The sequence below is a fragment of the Neomonachus schauinslandi genome, chromosome 1, assembly GCF_002201575.2.
Source record: "Neomonachus schauinslandi chromosome 1, ASM220157v2, whole genome shotgun sequence".
Lineage (NCBI taxonomy): Eukaryota > Metazoa > Chordata > Mammalia > Carnivora > Phocidae > Neomonachus > Neomonachus schauinslandi.
Window position 1 is genome coordinate 155,844,755 of NC_058403.1, and position 19,474 is coordinate 155,864,228.

At 48.6% G+C, this 19,474-nt stretch overlaps 2 protein-coding genes across 2 annotated transcripts in view; one reads left to right on the plus strand and one right to left on the minus strand.

Moving 5' to 3' along the window:
• CFAP100 (cilia and flagella associated protein 100) overlaps nt 1-14,606 on the plus strand; it is a 31,257-nt gene extending 16,651 nt beyond the window's left edge. Inside the window, exons 11-14 of the mRNA XM_021695275.1 lie at nt 11,162-11,297; nt 12,310-12,515; nt 13,514-13,607; nt 14,493-14,606. Of these exons, the coding sequence (XP_021550950.1) occupies nt 11,162-11,297; nt 12,310-12,515; nt 13,514-13,607; nt 14,493-14,606 (550 nt within the window). The remainder of the gene's footprint in view (nt 1-11,161; nt 11,298-12,309; nt 12,516-13,513; nt 13,608-14,492) is intronic.
• A 414-nt stretch (nt 14,607-15,020) lies between these two features.
• Nucleotides 15,021-19,474, minus strand: part of ZXDC (ZXD family zinc finger C) — a 41,285-nt gene continuing 36,831 nt past the window's right edge. Inside the window, exons 9-10 of the mRNA XM_021694934.1 lie at nt 18,234-18,335; nt 15,021-16,664 (exon numbers count right to left, since the gene is read on the minus strand). Coding sequence (XP_021550609.1) covers nt 16,578-16,664; nt 18,234-18,335 — 189 coding nt within the window. The 3' untranslated portion in view covers nt 15,021-16,577. The remainder of the gene's footprint in view (nt 16,665-18,233; nt 18,336-19,474) is intronic.

Here is a 19,474-nt window from a genome sequence, read left to right on the forward strand (position 1 = left end):
ACATTGGAAGAGTGGCTGTATTAGAGACACATAACTGCACTTGGGGCAGGAGCCAATTTCAAGCTCACTCACGTTGCTGTTGGCAGGATTTGATTCCTTGCTGGCTGTAGGCCAGAGGCCCCCCTCAGTCTCTTGCCACATGGGCTCTCTGATACAGCAGGTTGCTGCTTCAAAGTGTACAAGCCACAAAGCCAACAGAGTGAGTTCTGCTAGCAAGATGGAAGTCATGATCTTATGTAACCTAACTGCAGAAGTGACATCCCATTCCACATTCCATTGGTTAGAAGCAAGCTGCTGGGCTCAGCCCACATTCCAGGGTGTGAATACCTTTGAGAAGGCAGGTGTCACTAGGGGCCATCTTAGAGGTTTGCTCATAAGGGAAAAAACAAATGGCGACATCAGCCCATTGGGTGCCTGTGGCTGGGGAAGGGTGGGGGAGTTGATACAAAGGGGCATGAGGAAATTTTTGGGTGATAAAAATGTTCTGTGTCCTGATAACGCTAGTCCTTACACAGGTGTATAAATTTGTCAAATCTCATCAAATGGCACACAAAATGGGTGCACTTTATGATATGTAAATTAAATCTCAATAATAGAATTATTTGGCAAATTTAGGACTTTTGAAGGACTTGCCTCTCTACATTGACTGGGTGCATAAGGGCTATAAGATGAGCCATGTCCTGCCTCCTTGGTTGAGAGAACAGCATCATTCATTCTTGGCCAGGGAGGACTGGGGTGAGGTGGGTGAGGTACCCAGGGCACAACATTTAGAGAGGTGCATGTGTGACCCCAAGGGTAGCATTTCCTTGAATTTTGTGTGCTGGGTCCTAGCCCCATTCTCTGCCTGCCTTGCTGTGATCTGTTTGAGATGCTCACACCACAGTCCCTCCAGTGAGGGCCAAGGGGAGCCCAGCCCAGGAAGATGGACCCCTGGATACAGAAGGGAGCACAAGGACCCCAGGACAGCCTGAGGGAAGCTGCAGAGCCTGAACACCAGCATCAGCTCAGCACTTCCTGCAGCCAGAGAGGTGATGGGACCCAGGAGAAGAATGAGCAGAGCTGCTCAGATGAGATGAAGCCCAACCGAACCCCTTTCAGATTCTGCCACATTGGCTAAAAGAAGAGAAAAGAGAAATTAAGCCTACATCCCCTCCTGGAAACCATGCAAACCTTTCTCCAGGAAAACCCAGCCCAGCCAGTATGTCGGAAAATGAGCAGGAAGCAACTCAGACACCCTGTCACTGCAGTGAGCCAGAGGTGAAGATGAGGATCAGTCTTGCAGCAGCCAGGGCCCCCAGAGCAAGGCCAGCCACACAAGAGGCACCACAAGCTCCAGAAAACACATGCCAGTGCCTACCTCTGGCTGAGGCGAAACCTTGCTTGGCAGCCATGCTAGGCACTTGCAACCAGGCTGCCACTCAGACATGAGTCCCCACGGCTCAGGGGAAACCCAGCCTGCACATCCGCCTCCAGCCCAGGCTCCATCTGGACACATGATCAAAATGACACAACTCATCTGAAGTCCCTGGTATTGGACTTGCACCGACGTGCAGCTCAAAGGACACACAAACAGGAAAATGTCACCAGAAGCATGAGAAAGTACATTCATTAAGGGATGCGTGTGAGAAATCCAAGTAAATGTAAATCCTGAAGAATCAGGACAAACATCTTAATTCCTCCCAAGAAGCTGCACCCCTACCGCTAGAGAGGCAGACCTGGGTGCAGACAAGCCCACAGGGGTCAAGACCACAATGAGGACTGGATGCAGCCCGCCATTGAGTGGGCAAGGGTGACCATGTTAATTAAGCTGATGACAGCTCCCAGAACTCTGAGGGAAAGGATAGGGAGATGAAGTGATAGGACCCTGGGGAGACCACATGCAGGGCTCATGTGGAAGGAATTCCAGGAGATGGCCGCACACAGAATGGAGGGGCAAAAGCCAGCGTAGTGACGGATGAAAATTTCCCTGTGCTGAAACAAAGACCAGGCCCACATGCAGGGAGACAGGCTCACACAGCACACCTCCCACAGGGTTTAAGAGTGAGCAGAACAAGCCACAGTGCCAAAGTAGACAAGGAAAATGAACAAAAAACCAGGTACTAAGGGAGCGCCTGGGTGGCTCATTCGGTTAAGTGTCCAACTCTTAATTTGGGCTCAGGTCGTGATCTCAGGGTTGTGAGATTGAGCCCCGAGTCTGCCAAGTCTGGGCATGGAGCCTGCTTAAGATTCTCTCTCTCTCTCTCTCCCCCCTCCCCGCCCCTCCCCACCTCAAAAAAAAAAAAAAAAAAAGCCAGGTAGCCATATAGGAACCAGAGCTAAGTATGTATCACCTGTTTCCTCTAGGATGCTAAATGCCAACCAGGGTCTAGCAGAGCATCGCTTTTGAGTTTGTGGGGGCAAAAGGGGTCTCTATTTCATTTTATTTCCTTTTTTAATGTGATAAAATCCACATAATACAAAATTTACCATCTTAACCACTTGTGTCTGGTTCAGTGGTACTAAGTACCTTTATGTTGTTGTGCAGCCGTCCCCACCATCCAAACCCCCAGATCTTTTCACCTTGTAAAACTGAAACCCTATCCCTGTAACTAATACCTCTCCATTCTCCTGCCCCTCAGTCCCTGGCAACACCACTGTGCTTTCTGTCCTAAAGGTTTTGACTACTCCAAGTACCTCAAAGAAGTGGGATCATAAAATATTTGACTTTTATAACTGGCTTATTTCCCTCAATGCCTTCAAATTTTATTCATGTGGTAGCATGTGTCAGAGTTCCCTTCCTTTTTAAGGTTAGATAATATTCCATTTATGTCTAGACATTTTGTTTCTCCTTTCATCCATCATGCACACTTGGGTTGCTTCCACATTTTAGCTATTGTGAATAATGCTGCTGTAAACATGGGTGTGCAAATGCTTCTTCAATACTCTGCTTTCAATTCCTCTGGGTATATTCCCAAAAGTATAAATTGCTGGAGCATACAGTATTTCTGTTTTTAACTTTGTTCGCTATTGCAAATGGAATTGTTTGGATGCTATTTGTAAATGGGACTGTTTTTATTTTCCTTTTCAGAGTTTTCATTATTTATGTATAGAACTGCATTTTGTTGACTTTGTTGACTTTGTATCCTGCTACTTTGCTTAATTCATTTAATTCTAACAGCTTTTTTTTTACTTTGTTGACTTGTATCCTGCTACTTTGCTGAATTCATTTAATTCTAACAGCTTTGTTGTAGTCTTTAGGGTTTTCTTCATAGAAGATTATGTCATCTGCAAACAGCTAATTTTATTCTTCTTTTCCAACTTGGATGCCTTTTCTTTTTCTTACTTAATCACTCTGGCTGGAACTTCCAGTACTATGTTGAATACAAGTGGTGAATGCAGGCATCCTTACCATCTGATCTTAGAGGAAAATCTTTCAGTCTTTCACCACTAAGTATGATGTTTGCTGTGGGCTTTTCATATATAGCTTTTATTATATGGAGGTAGTTTCCTTCTATCCCTATTTTGCTGAGGGTTTTATCATGTTTGTCAAATCCTTTTTCTGTACCAATTGAGATGATCATGTGGTCTTTTTCCTTCATTCTGTTAATGTGGTGTATTACCCTGATTGATAATACATCCTTGCATTCCAGGAATGAGTCCCACTTGCTACTAATCCTTCTAATATAAGTATAGTATAATCCTTCTAATATTTGACTGAATTCCATATGCTAATAAGCGTGTGTCACCTGTTTCCTCCAGAATCCTAAGTGCCAGCCAGTGTCTAGCAGAGCATTTGTTGATTTTTTTTGCATGAATGTTCATAAGGGAGGTTGGTCTATAGTTTCTTTTCTTGTAAGTGTCTTTGACTGCTTTTGGTATCATGGTTATGCTGCTCTCAAATAATGAATTAGGAGGTGTTCCCTCCTCTTCAATATTTTAGAAAAGTTTAAAAAGGTTTAGTATTAGATTTTTGAGTACTGATTCAATCTTACTAGGCATAGGCCTATTCAGATTTTCTATTTCTACATGATTTAGTCTTTTTTAAAAAAGATTTTATTTATTTGGGGCGCCTGGGTGGCTCAGTCGTTAAGCATCTGCCTTCAGCTCAGGTGATGATCCCAGGGTCCTGGGATCGAGACCTGCATCAGGCGCCCTGCTCAGCGGGAAGCCTGCTTCTCCCTCTCCCACTCCCCCTGCTTGTGTTCCCTCTCTCACTGTCTCTCTCACTCTGTCAAAAAATAAATAAAATCTTTTAAAATTTAAAAAAAAAGATTTTATTTATTTATTTGAGGGAGAGTGAGAGAGAGAGAGAGCATGAACTAGGGAGGAGGGGAAGTGGGAGAGGGAGAAGCAGACTCTCCGCTGAGCAGGGAGCCGGATATGGGATTCAATCCCAGGACCCTGGGATCATGACCTGAGCTGAAGGCAGACACTTAACCGATTGAGCCACCCAGGCACCCCTACATGATTTAGTCTTGGTAGATTTTGTGATTCTTGGAATTTGTCAGTTTTATCCAGGTTGTCCAGTTTGGAGGCACACAGTTGATAGTAGTCTCTCCTAATCCTTCTTATTTCTGTAGGATCAGTAGTCATTTTAGTAACTTCTGTTTTTTTTTTTTTTTCTTAGTCCATTAAGCTAAGGGTTTGTCAATTTTATTGATCTTTTTGAAAAACTGTTTTCTATTCTCTATTTTGTTTTACTCCTCTAATTTATTAATTCCTTCCTTCCACTAGCTTCGGGTTGAATTTGTTCTTTTTCTAGAAATTCCTTAAGTTGTAAAGTTGGGTTGTTAATTTGAGGTCTCTTTTTTAAATGTAAGTTTTATTGTCGTAAATTCTCCACTTGTCCCATAAGTTTTGCTCTGTTGTGTTCTCAGTTTTCTTCATCTCTATTTTTTTCTAATTTCCCTTATGATTTCTTCTTTGGTCCATTGGTTGTTTAAAAATGTGTTCTTTAGGGGTGCCTGAGTGGCTCAGTCATTAAGCATCTGCCTTCGGCTCAGGTCATGATCCCAGGGTCCTGGGATCGAGCCCTGCATTGGGCTCCCTGCTCCGTGGGAAACCTGCTTCTCCCTCTCCCATTCCCCCTGCTTGTGTTCCCTCTCTTGCTGTGTCTCTCTGTCAAATAAATAAATAAGATCTTTTAAAAAATGTGTTCTTTAATTTCTACAACTTTGTGAAATTTTCCAGTTTTGCTAACAATTCCTAACTTCATCCAGTTGTTGACAGAGAAGTTTGTATAATATCTATCTTTTTTTTTTTTTTAATTTTATTTATTTGACAGAGAGAGAGAGATAGTGAGAGCAGGAACACAAGCAGGGGGAGTGGGAGAGGGAGAAGCAGGCTTCCCGCTGAGCAGGGAGCCCGATGTGGGACTCGATCCCAGGACCCTGGGATCATGACCTGAGCCGAAGGCAGACGCTTAACGACTGAGCCACCCAGGCGCCCCAATATCTATCTTTTTAAAATCTATTGAAACTTAGTTTGTGGCCCTAATATTTGGGACATCCTGAAAAATGCCCCATTTGCACTTGAGAGTGTATGCTTCTGTTGTTGGGTAGAGTTTTCTGTGTGTGTCTATTACATCTAGTTGGTGTATTGCAATGCTTAAGGTGTCTTCTGTTTCCTAATCTTCTGTCTGCTGTCTTCCACTATTGCAAGGGGGATATTGAAGTCTCTAACTATTATTACAGAATTAGTTCTCCCTTCCATCTGTAAGTTTTGGCTTCATATATTTTGGTAATCCATCATTAGGTGCATAAATGTTTATAATTGTTATATTTTCTTGTTGTATTGGACATTTATTAATATATAAGGTCCTTCTTTGTCTCTGGTAAATTTTTCTGTCTGATCCTAGTATTGCTACCCTTGCTCTCTCTTTTGGTTACTATTTGCATGGAATATCTTTCCCCATCCTTTCACTTTCAACCCATTTGCTTCTTTGGATCTCAAGTGAGGCTCTTGTAGACAGCATATAGTTGAATCATGTGTTATCCATTCTGCCAGTCTCAGTCTTTTGATTGGAGAGTTTAGCCTATTTACCTTTAAAGTAATTAATGATATGGTAGGACTTCTGTCATTGTACTTTTTGTTTAGTGTATGCCTTATAGTTTTTGTCCCTCGTATCCTGCAATACTGTTTTCTTTGTGTTTAGTTGATTGTTTGTAGTGAAATGTTTAAATTCCTCTCTCATTTCCTTTTGTGTATATTCTATAGCCGTTTTCTTTGTGGTTACCATGGGGATTATATTTAATATCCTAAAGTTGTTAACACTCAAATTTGAATCTATACCACCTTAACTTTAATAACTCTGCTCCCTTACAGTTCTATCTTCATCCGTTTGGTTGCTGATGTCACAAACTTAGGTCTCCATACACTGTGTGCCCTAAAACATAAACTAAAAATTCTTTTAAATGTATTAGTCTCTTAAATCATGTAGAAAACGAGTACAGTTACAAACCAGTGATACATTTTTACTAGCTTTTAAAATTGCCCATATTATACCTTTATTGAGATTTTTACTCTGTCATAGGGCTTTAAGTTACTGTCTGATTTCCTTTCATTTCACTGTGCGGGACTCCCCTGAGCATTTCTGGCAGGGCAGGTCTCATAGGACAAACTCCTTCACTTTTGTTCATCGGGGAATGTCTTTTTTATTTTTTATTTTTTTGGTTCATAGAAGCTTTATTCATAATAGCCAAAAACTGGAAATAATCAAAATGCCCTACAATGGGTGGATAGCTGCAGAAACTGTGGTACATAAATACCAGGGAATACAATTCCTTAATAAAAAGGAACTGCTACATACAACAACTTGGATGGATCTCAAGGAAGTTATGCTGAGTGGGGGGGAATCCCCAAAAGTCATTACCTATATGATTCCATTTAAAATGATAAAATTATAGAGCTGAAGAAGAGATTAGTGATTGCCAGGGCTTAGGGATTGGAGGGGAGGGGTGTCCATAGAAGGCTAAATATTAATTATAAAAGGACAGCATGATGGAGAACTTTCTGGTGATGAAATAGTTCTGTAGTGGTGGTTACACATGATAAAATGGTACAGTATTACACCCAGCCATCAGGGAATGTCTTATCTTCTCCCTCACTTTTAAAGGACAGTTTTGCCAGATACAGAATTCTTGGTTAACAGTTTTTTTCTCTGAGCACTTTGACTATATCAGCCCACTGTCTTCTGACCACCAAAGTTTGTAATGAGAAATCTGCTGATAATCTTATTGAAGATCCTCTGTATGTAATGATTTGCTTCTCTCTTGCAGCTTTTAAAATACTCTGGCTTTGGCTTTTGATTATCCTGTGATAGTTTGATTACAATAATGTTTCAGTGTGGGGCTCTTTGATTTCCTCTTACTTGGAGTTCCCTGAGCTTCTTGGATGTTTATATTCATGTCTTTCATCCAATTTTGGAACTTTCATTTATTATTCTTCAAATCTTCTCTCTGCCCCCTTTTCTCTTCTCCTTCTGGAACTCCTATGATGCATATATTAGTCTTCTTATGATGTCCCACTAATTCCTTAGGGCCTGTTCACTATTTTCAATCTTTTTCTTTCTGTTCTTCAGCCTTGATAGTTTCCATTGTCCTATCTTCAAGATCACCGATCCTTTCTTCTCCCTGCTCAGATCAGCCTTTGAATCCCTTTAGTGAATTTTTCATTTTTCTACTCCATTGTGTATTGTCTTTATTTATATGAATCTTGTGGCCTGTCTCTGTGTTGAGAATTATCCTGCAGTGTAAACTTAGGTCTTTTCTGAGACTTTCCTTGAGCATGCATGGTCACTAATTCTTCCCATATGTTGTTGTTTTTGCATGTCCTTGGTCTTTAAGGTCTGGCTCTCCAAGGGGGAAAAAGCAAAAAATGAAGGGAGGAAAAAGCACTGGCCCTTTAAATCCCCTGGAAGTCAAGTGGGGGTGAGGAGAGGAGGTGGCTTGCAACAGTGAGGGGAGATGAAACAATGGCCACCTGCCTATTTGTCTGTACCTCTGTGGTCAGAAGCACCAATCAGGGATCAGATCTCCAACATTTGGAGGACAAGGTCCTTTTTTGCCCACCCTAGTTCCAACAGGCTGTGTGCTAGTTGCTCCAGGAAATCTGAACAGCTGCCTGCCACATGGCTGGGAGTGATGGCTGGGTAAGTGTTACTATGCTTAGAGCTAAAATGGGTGGAAATTAACCACAATTACTGTCCAAGCCTTCCCCCTGGAAATTGCAAGCTTTCAATAGACTCCAGAGTTCTAAAATGGCTGTATCAGACAGGTTCTGCCAGTGCAATCATTATCTAGTGGGGGAGACAGATGCATGGTGCTCCTACTCTGCCATCTTTCTCTATGTCAAAATTTTTAATTTTTGTTCTTTTTGCTGCTATTTCTGCAGGAATATGGTAACTCTTTCTCTTTTGCTTGGTCTTTTGAATGATCTTTATTCCTATTTGGTGGTGTTTGCCTTTTTTTTAAAATACCAGTCTAGTAAGCTTTCTGGCTATATGTCCCCAGGTATTTATGAAGGGATCATCTTGTTACCTTTCAAAAACTTGTTATAACTTCTGCAATTCAGCCCAACAGCTCTAAGAAAATTTCATACATATAAATGTACAAAAGTAGAATAGTATCATGAGTCCCCAGGTCCCATCACCAGCTTCAGCAGTGATCAACTCATAGCCAATCTCCTTTTACCTAGACCCCACCAAATTCTCCATCTTCCATGTTATTTCAAAGCAAATTCCAGGCATGTATCATTTCATCTGTAAATATGCCAGTCGATATCTCTAAAAAGATATGGATTCTTTAACATAATCACAATACCATCATCACATTTAGAAAAACCAGTAATCCTTAATATTAAATATCCATAATCCATAAGTGATTGGAGTTTTTTAAACTTAGTTTGAATTAGAATCCAAATTAGATCATGCTCTGCAATTGGTTGTGTTGTTAAATCCTTTTTGCTCTATAGGTTTCCTCTCCATCTTGTTGTCCTCCTGCAGTCCAGTTGTTGAAGAAACCACGTCACTTTTCCAGCACTGAAGTGCTCCTTAGACTCTGTGTGCACTGGAATCCCCCCTAGAATCCGCATTTCTGACAAACACACAGGTGATATGCAGGCTAGCCTGAGGATCAATGCTGAGCAATATGTCCCTCATGATTTTGCATTCCCGTAAATTGACGAGATCTAGTTGAGGAGAAAATATTGTGACCCAACAATTTTACATCTAAAGAGAACTAGTAGGGAAAGGGTATCTTTTTACCCCAGTTACCCTGATAAGAAATAGAACAACAACGAAAGCCCTCCACCACCACCAGCACCACCACATCCATATAGCAAAGGAGGGCAAAAGCAAAGCAGCACTGCACCAGCTGTAGGATCACACTTACCAGCTAAGGGAATGAAAGTGAAGGAAGTATTGAAAAAAAAAAAGGTTAAAACTGAATGCAATCATGTATCCTTTAGGATGAGTACCACTGACCCTAAACGTACCTGCCCCTACAATGGGCACATGTGGTTCGAGGGAAGTTGGTCCTGACACCCAGGAAGTGCTCTCTGCTGTCATCCCAGGTGACCTGCATGAGCCCCACCAGCACCTGGGCAGGTGGGCTGTGTGTGAGCTGCATGTGGTCTCTCTGGCCACCCACCTCAGCCCCCATCATATTCACAAGCTTCTGGTCTCGGCCCCCCACCCCAAAGCCAGGGGAGTGTAGCCTGGAGTGTTCCTGGAGGGGGGGGGGGTGGCCTGCACCCCTGTGCACGTGACAGGCCATGGGACCCACAGTGGACAAAGGAGCAGCAGCCCACGGTGCTTTGCTTAGGGTTGGGAAAATGTCAGTGGGTTCTAGCAACAAATGCAGGAAGAGCCACAGAATCACCATGGGGGTGGCAGGGCCCCTCTGGGCCTCCCAAGTGGAGTGACCAGATGTAGCTGCCCACACTGGGTGGACCCATGCCAGCCCTAAGAACAGGGATTCCTGCTCGGGAAATCCCAACAGATGATGGTCAGTGTCTGCCATTATTGCGAAAGATTTTTATTTAGTATTATTTTCAAGTTTATTATTTCACTTAAAAGTTGGTTGTTGGAATTCTATTTCTAAATATATGCCCAAGGGCGCCTGGGTGGCTCAGTTGGTTAAGCAGCTGCTTTCAGCTCAGGTCATGATCCCAAGGTCCTGGGATCGAGTCCCTCATTGGGCTCCCTGCTCAGTGGGGAGCCTGCTTCTCCCTCTCCCTCTGCCCGTCCCCCCCGCTTCTGTGCTAAGAAATAAAATCTTTTAAAAAAATAAATATATGTCCAAGAAAACTGAAAACATGTCCTCACAGAAACCTGTCTATGAATGTTCACAGCAGCATAATTCCCAAGAGTCAAAAGGTAGGATCAACCATTTTTGTCCACTTTGTCCATTTCGACAAAGTATGGTCCATCAACACAGGGGACTGTCACACAGTCCTAAAAAAGCATGGAGTTCTGACACATGCCGTAACATGGACGGACCTTGAAAACATTCTACAGAATGAAGGAGCCAGACACAAAGGCCACCACTGTATGGCTCCACAATTATGAAATGTCCAGGAGAGACACACAATGCGGGGAAAGGGAAGGATGGGGAGTGACTACTAATGGGGACCGGGTTTCTCTGGATGATGAAAATATTCTAAAACGAGATGATAGCGATGGTTGTGTAATTGTGTAAATATCCTGACAACTACTGAACTGTACTTTTTTTTTTACTTATTTATTTAAGAGAGAAAGAGCACACGAGCAGGGGGAGGGGCAGAGGGAGAGGGAGAGAATCCCAAGCAGACTCCGCACTGAGCGTGGAGCCCGATGCAGGGCTTGATCTTATGACCCTGAGATCATGACCTGAGCCAAAATCAAGAGTCTGATGCTTAACGGACTGAGTCACCCAGGTGCCCCCTGAATTGTGCATTTTAAAAGAATTTTATAGGTGTGTGAATTATACCTCAATAAAGCTTACTTATTTTTTTGTAGTGTTGATTTTTAAAGATCTTAAATCTTAGTCCTACATCTCAGCAGCATCTCTGGCCCCTGGGCACGCAGACACTTTGCAGTCACGGCCCCTTAGCCCTCAGGACAGTGGCGGGGCAGTAAGGCTCAGAGAGTTGAAGTGCCCAGAGCTGTACTGAGTGGGCAGGGCCCTGCCCGTCCCCCATCCAGGGACAGGGAGGTCAACCAGCTGAAGCAGTGGGTCACCACACTGATGATGTCCATCACCAAGGAGGAGGAGATGGCTGCCGAGCTGGAGCTCAAAGCCCGAGTCTTCCACTTCGGCGAGTACAAGGGCGCTCAAGAGGTAGGCCCCCAATCAGCAGCCAGTAGGCAGCGGGCATGGAGGGAGTGAGGGTGATAAGAGCACATGTGGGAGCACCCAGTGCCCCTTACCACCTTCCAGGCTCTGTAGGCCTGACTGAAGGGCACTGGCTGGAGAAGGCCCTTGGTCCCCAAACTGGAGCCACCCTGTGTATTTATGCCCCTTGGCCGTTCAGCTGCCCAGCACACCTCCTCCTTTCCTTCCTTCTTTCATTCAACAAATACGTCTGTTTCTTCAACACAAAGTGTCTGAAGGTGACCCTGCCAGGAGGAAAAGGCATGTCCCCAAGACAGCCTGAAAGAGTGAGAGAATTCTGAGGGCACAGAGGGCCAGGAATGTTCCAGGGTGCAGTGCGCACCCTTCTTGACAGTGCCCTCGGGGCCATAGGTACGGTCCCAGCTTCCTAATTCATTCAAACTACTGTTGAGCACCTACTGTGTGCCAGGCCGGGCCAGGTACACAGGACGCCACAACACGCAGGCCGGCGCGCCTGCCGCCTGTCAGACAGACAGACTCACTGGGCGCTGGCTGTGCCCCTCTCCTGGCCTGAGCCTGTCTGTCTGCTGTTCCTCATGCAATCCTCATGCCCACTCCATGTGGTAGGGAGTGTTAGCTTTCTGAATGTCAGAACAGGCTCAGAGAGGGGAGTTCATCTGCCCTGGGCCGCACAGAAAGTAGCTCACAGGACAGGGTCCTGTGGGGGGCTGAGGTCAGTGCAGGGGCAGAAAAGGGCCCCCGGAGGAGGTGACTGGGCCCCATGGACACACCAAGGCAGCTGGGGTAGAGCCCCAGTGGTGGCTGGAACCCTGGGTCTGGCTGACCACAGGAGGGCAAGGGCAGCTCTGGCCAAGAAAAATCCAAGTGTCCAAGCTGCTTTTCCCATGCTTGCTGAGTGTGTTGGGCAGGGTTCAGGGAGGTCAGCCACATCACGGCAAGGGCACTGGGTGCGGCCAGAGGCCCATGTGACCCCTCTGCCGGCCTGCCCCCCTTGCAGGACAAGCTGCTGGAAAGCCTGAACCGCAAGGTGCTGGATGTGTACCAGCACTGCATCGGCACCCAGCAGGAGTCCAACCTGGGCACCGTGCACATGCTGACCGTCATTGAGCACCACCTGCACGAGCTGCTTGAGAACCTGGAGCGCGTACCCCAGATCAAGATCGAGGAGGCCGAGAAGGCCAAGGAGAAGGAGCGCCGCATGAGGTGAGAGCCCTGCCCCACCCTGCATGGTCTAACAGGCGCCTCACGCCTTACACAGTAGGGAGGGCCCTGAGGGCGAGGACGCCCTCCACAGCCCTGCTCCTGCTTGGGGCTGGCCCAGGCTGGCCCCGAGGGCGAGGTCAGACACAGACCTGTCCTCAAAGAGCTCCCAAACCAAGGAAGACAGGACCCTGGTGCTCCATGCTGAGACAAAGCCAGGGGTCTTCCAGAGAGGGCACCAAACTTAGCCCCAGGGAGGGCAGCCCCTCTCCTGGAGGGAGGGATGATGTGGACTCAGGGAGCCCAGGAGCCAAAGTGAGGGTGAGACAGCATGGCCTCACCCCAAGGACAAGGGACATCGATGGCCATTTTCCCTGCTGGATTGGAGAGGGAGAGACTGGCACCGCCAGAGCCCAGGGGAGGGACGATGCAGACTCGGGGAGAAGCTGAGGAAGCCCAGTTTCGTGGCAGGGGCAGGCAGGAACACTTGGCAGTGTCAGAATGCTGGACACAGGCAGCATGGACCCATCCTCCTAGGGGAGGCCCAGGGAGCTCCCCACAGACCCACTGGCTCCTCTGACCTGGGGGCTGCCCGGTTCACTCCATGCAGGGCCCTGAGACATCTGCAAAGAGCCATTTGCCTCTCCCACAAGCACAGGGGCTCTTCCTCTGTGTTGCCTGTCCTACACCCAGGTGGGAGCAGGTACTGGGCAAAGGTTTGATGACCAGAAGACACACAGGGCGACCAGTGACCAGGGATGGGGACCAAGGAACGTGGGCCTCCAAGGGGTAGGAGCTGATGGAGCTGAGCCGGGAACCCCCAAGAACAAGAGCAGAAGCCAACCTGGCCTGGCAGGGAAGGGTGGAGAGGAGAGGGGAGTTTTCTCCTACAGGGAGGGCCATGGCCTGATGGCTGCACATGAGGAACTGGGAAGGAGATCTGGGAGCTTCCCCAGGTGCCTCCAGTCTTTAATCCGTCTTGTGCTACCCCTGGCACCCAGACTCCGGGAAGAGAAGGTCTTGATGCAGAAGCGGCTGCAGGAGGAGCGTCTGCAGCGGGCCCAGGCCCGGGCCCAGGCTGAGATCAAGAAGAAGGTGGGCAGGGTGGCCCCGGGGAGTCACTGGCTGGGGAAGGGCCCCATGACCAGGCACAGTGGGGCTGGGAGGGGCTGGGGGCCTGCAGCCAAGCCCGGCTCACCCCCCTTGCAGGTGCTAATTGCTGAGGTGCTGGGGGAAAGAAAGATGGGGCCATCCGAGTAAGGCCAGGATAGAGCAGGGTCTCCTGTTCCTGGCCCGCCAGCCCTGCTGCCCCTCAGGACCTGCTTCCTCTGCTGGTCCTCCCCTGGGGCTGCCTGCCCTCCTGCACACGCACTCCCAGTGGGTGACTGACCTGGCTAGCATCCTCCCAGCCCCCGTAGGGTGCAGCTCAGCCCCCGCAGGGTCCCACCATACCACTGACACCCCAGCCAGACCCCATCACTCCGGCTCATCACCCATCACTAGGGCTCCCCCTGACCGCCCCCCCCAGGGAACAGGCTAGAACAGTCACTTCCTTCTGGCCTTGGCAGCAGGAGGTGTGCTCCCTACAGCAGGCCCGAGCCTGGATACAGCCCCTGGCAGACAGATTAGGCTGCGGGGCTGCTCTCTGAATAGAGCAGCGCTCTCCACGCTGTCCCACAGGGACGGCACACACTGTAGGGTCTCCCCTTAAATCCCTGGAGCGAAGGAAGTGGGCTCCCTCTGTTTAGCCGGGTACTTCCCCGTGTTTCCAGCTGCGCCCCACAACACACATCCATCTAGGGGCCCACAGCCCAGGGAACAGGCTCTAGAAACGCTGGGGAGATTCCCTCCCGAGTCATTTCAGGGCAGCTCCAGCCCTGAGCCTGCGGGCTGACAGGGGAGGCCGGGACGTCCCCGGGGCCCCACAGCCCCAGCTCACCAGCTTCCAGGCACAGCTCACAGAGTCCGCTTGCTCTGCAGAGGGGCAGGAGACTGGTGAGTCGCTCCCGGCCCCCAGCTCTCAAAGCAAAGGAGGAGCCTGAGCACGTGGTGGTAGACAAGGACAAGGAGGAGGAGCTGCTGTTCTTCACCTAGGCTTCCGGCGCCGAGGACAACAGCAGGAACCAGGGGCCGGGTGAGCTGGCCCGTGGCGGCTGTCACCATGTCCCCGTGCCCCTCCCGGCCTCCCACTATACATTTCCGTACTCGCGTGAAATAAACTCCCCCTCATTGGTGGCCCGATGGCCTGTTTAAGGAAGCAGGCTGGTTCCAACATCCACACCCTGCCCTCTAATCCCTGAACCCCAAGCCCATGCTCGAGGAAGGAGCCCATCCTGGCCCTCAGGTAAGGTGGCTGCTTTGAGATACGAAGGCCAATTCCACAAGAAAAGGAGGCAGCAAGTTATAGGAGGATGAGAGAGTTCTCACTACTGACTGAAAACAAAACATGACGCCCACACTACACACACTTCCGTGAAGTAAAGCCAAGCGACACCATCAGCACATGACTATACAAAAACTTTTATTCATTTGTACTACAAGTTGGGCCCACGCCCCCAGGGAACCCAGTGCCCAGAAAACTGACAGCCAGTACCAATCACATCATGGTGGTGGACATTCCCAGGGGACGTTCCGAGGAAAGTTCCAGCGACCCACCCCGGAGAGATCGTTCCCTGGCCCGGCCCCTCCTCCCATCAGGACAGTGCAGTGTGGCCACCAGGCCACCCGGCCCCCATGGTCACCCTGGCAGGCGGACTGGCTCCTGGTGTAGGGAGGCTGGGAGACCTGGAGGCGGAGGGGCCAGGTGGACACAAAACTTTAGTCTGTGATGCAGCACAGAGTTCTGTGGGTAAAAACTGTTTATAAATGGGGACCGAGTTCCTCTGGGTAGAGAAGCACCCTGGACAGACAGCACCTCAGAGCAGGAAAGAGAGAGGACTCACCACCGAATGCTGGGGTCATTTCCAAAAGCCCAAGGCCAAAAACTCAAGAAATGAAGAAACACAGAACAGGCAGAGTTTGGACAATTCCAAGTCCAAGAACCAAAAGAGCATCTGAATCAATGTAAGCCTCAAAGGCACAAGGCGAAAAACAGCATTTCTGAGTGACCGTGTGGCCAGTCTCGCCAACAAACAAACACGTGTGAGGTTATCCGCTCACCTCCTGTGCAGGACCGACCGTGCTCTGCGAAAATACACGGTGACACAGTACCTGCACGTCTGCGGCCACGACGAGCATGTACAAGCCACTCTCACTGTCCTACACGTAGCGCAGAGTACTGAGGCCCTGACTGTAGAACCTGGACAAATTATTATTAAACATGAACGCCCAAATGCAGAAGTTAGAAAAATGTAAAGTTTTACCTCTAGCATCCCCAAATTAGGAGCTTCAAATTTGGCCTCTCTGTGGAGGGCTCGCTACCAGGGCCCCAGTGTCCCCCTCTGCACTCCCATCTCCTTCCCCTCATACGAGCTGCCCGCCTGCTCTGCCAAAACAGGGATTCGAATTTGTCTTCACTATGACAACAGGATCACTTCTGCCCTATGGGGTGACAGAATCAGCCCAACCACAACCATCACCCAGGGGCTGGGAAACAGCTCTCAGAAAGGGGAAACAGTTTCCAGATCTCTCTCAGGCCAAACGCTAAAACACGGAAGGTGAAAGATCCCATTTGCTTTTACTACAGTTGAAGTCCTATTTGACTAAGGAATCCATACTCTACCCTACTTCCTGCCTAAGTCTGTTTTTCTAATACAGCAGGGGCTCCATGGCTTAGATCAAATGGGACAAGGGATGTCTGCGCACCGCCAAGTCCGGAAAAGGCCTGTGCCTTTGCCCTGAGGGCAGTCCTTGCCTCACGTTCGTGTAAGGCAATTTCAACGAATGCTGCCCCAAACTGGTTCCTGATAAAGTGTAAGAAAAACATTTTTGAGAAACATGCCCAAAAGTCTCCAAGGAACTCAGCTAGCCTCCTGAGCTTAAACCCAGTGGGGTCCCCCCCAGGCCTATAAGACCACGAAACAGAGTCCAGGGGCCACAAACTGTCCCCGGGGCAGAGGGTCGCTGTCACTGCAGGTCCCGAAGGTTGATGGTGCTCCCTGCACACTGCACCTCCTCCGGCCCGGCAGCCCCTCCAGCTGTAGGAAGCACCTCCTGAAAAACCAAGCAGAGTCGTGAGCGGCAGAGCTGGGGGCTCGGGCGGCGCAGGACCACCTCCCAGAAGGCAGCACCGCGGCCGCACACACCAGCATCAAAACCCGCAGGGCACCTCTCACTTTCCTAAAGCGAACTTGTTTTTCCCTTCACATATGTTCCTTGAAGAAAGAAACTTTCCTATAAACAAAAAAAAGGCAAAGTGAACTTAATGATACTGTGTTGCAGGTCTCCTCAGAAATGTGACTGTCCTTGTTTAATTCATAACCCTTTCCCCGTTCGGTATGAGGAAGCGCCTCTCCCAGTTCCTGACCGCCTGTGGGCAGCATCAGCGGCTACGCCCCCGCCCACCTAAGCCACCTCCTTCTGCTAGAAGAACACCCCCACAGCATTAGATTCAAGGCGATGGCGAACACTTTTTGGCCAGTTATTTGTACACTACCAGATTTCTTTAAGAACGATCTCATGAGTGGGAATACCAGGCAGAATGGAGTCGACATCCGTGAGGTTTTCTGAATGCACGTTCCCAAACTGCATTTGAAGGAGCCCCCGCTCCAGCCATCTGTGAGCCGCCATCTGTGAGCCCCACCCACCCCTCTACCAGCACTTTACTTGATATTTATTTTTGACGTTTTAAGGAAAATGTTGAACAGCCTAATTTGAATACAAGAAAACTAAAATTACTATGTGTAGGGATTTAAAAAATATATATTCAAGGCTGAACTGTTAGAAATTTGATAAGCTACCTACTTTATTATTTTATAGCCAAATCTAAATTACCCATTGCCACCTATATTTGGTTTATCTGCTTACTTAAGCAAACTAAATTTCCTGGGTCTGTTTTCCCATAGGTTAAAAACTTGGCTGGCCTAGGGGCGCCGACTCTTGGTTTTGACTCAGGTCTGATCTCAGGGTTGTGAGACTTAGCCCCGTGTCGGGCTCTGCGATCAGTGCAGAGTCTTCTTGGGTTTCTCTGCCTCTCCCTCTCCCTCTGCCCCTGCCTCCTGCCCCAAATAAATAAAGCTTTAAAAACAAAAACTGGCCAGCCTATTACCCACAGGAGAAAGTGACTAGAATTTTTTTTTATATATATTTCAAAGAGCATTTTATTTTATTTTTTAAAGATTTTGCTTATTTGTCAGACAGCACAAGCAGGGGGAAGTGGCAGAGGGAGAGGAAGAAGCAGGCTCCCCACTGAGCAGGGAGCCCGGTGTGGGACTCAAGCCCAGGACCCTGAGATCACGACCTGAGCTGAAGGCAGACACTTAACTGACTGAACCACCCAGGTGTCCCGTGGCTAGAATTTCTAAATATAAAATATTTGAAGAGTGTATTAAATTTCACCTGATTCATAAGTAGGAGCTACAATGGGGAGCAAATCTGAGCTTTATTCTTGGTCTTTTATTTCTGGGTCATTTACCCAAAACCTTTTCTAGAAAGCAGCAAAACATCCTGGCAACCAACCCAACGAGTCTCCACTTGAGCCCCACCTCAGTGACAAGCCTCAGAAAGCCAAAAGCATCATGACAGTCCTACTAACAAACCCAAAGAGCTGTAAGGCGTCCAGACCTGGAGGACATAGACGGGCAAATCAACAGCGAACACAGGGTGAAGGGCAGAAGGCTGCGGGCTGAGAACCAATGGCGAGGCTGCTTCACCTGAGGGGTCGTCCTGGGGAGGCAATGGCATGTTTCATTTACCAAGCACAGCAACATTCCTCACCTTGGCCTGAGGAGTGCTCGTTACTCTGAAACACACCCTCTGGATTCCAGGCGAGGCCACGCGGGGAGCCAGGTGAGGCGTGAGGACCCAGCAGTCACTGGAATCGGGGGCTGGGGGCTGTTTACCCCTCCTCCTGGTCCTCAGTCTCTCACTTTGTTCCCAGCTTGAGGCCCACACCACCTGCCATCTGGCTGCTCCCCACTCCCAGGCCCTTTCCCTCGAACTCCCCCACACGCAATACTTCCCCTCAGCCTAGGCCCTGATTTCCCTCCTGTAGGCTGTTCCTGAACTCTGGCAGAGGCTCCCGGTGCCCTTGTTGAGGGCCCTCTGGCTCTCCAGTGGCCACCTCACGGTGCAAGAGAAGGCCCACCTCTGCCCCAACCCCTGGTCAAGCTGGAAGGGACAAGAGATCACAGGTCTCTGGAGAGGGGGAGGCTCCTAGGCCCCTGATAATCATGCAAGTAAGAAAAGGGACACCATCGAACACTTCAGCTTTCATCTGCACACCCAGCCCGCGGCGGTCACAGCCGCCACTCGCCTCCCGGTGCCACCGCTGGCATTAGCATCACCCAGCCCTTCCCCAGCCTCAAGAAGCTTCTGTGCTGAGCACTATCATTCCCACTTCAGAGACAATAAAACTGAGGCCCAAAGTACTTAAGTAACTTGCCCAAGACAATACTAACTGGTCAGGGAAAGGTGGAGAATTAAAAGTGAGTTTCCTCCACCTCAAAGTTCACGCCTTCAATTAGGTGTCTCTTAAATAGCAGGTTCTCCCCTTCCGATGAGCACCTTTTCTGCACGGGTACCAGCTTCCTTGACGTGCCCGTGTTAGAACCTCCAGTCCTGCCTTCCCCACGTCTCGCCTGCCGGCTGTGACCACATTCAGAAGGGCTCTGCTGCCCCTACCCCCACCTCCACAAGCCCCCATCTTGGGAGAGCCCTGACCTCTTTACTGCTCCAACCCCCTGGCCCCACACCTGGAAAGAAGAGACCTGCTTTCCTGCTCACCTCTGCAGACCAGTCTCCCTAGGTCCCACCCCCACCAAATGCTCACATTAGCTTCTTGTTTTCTGTAAGAGCAAGGCTGC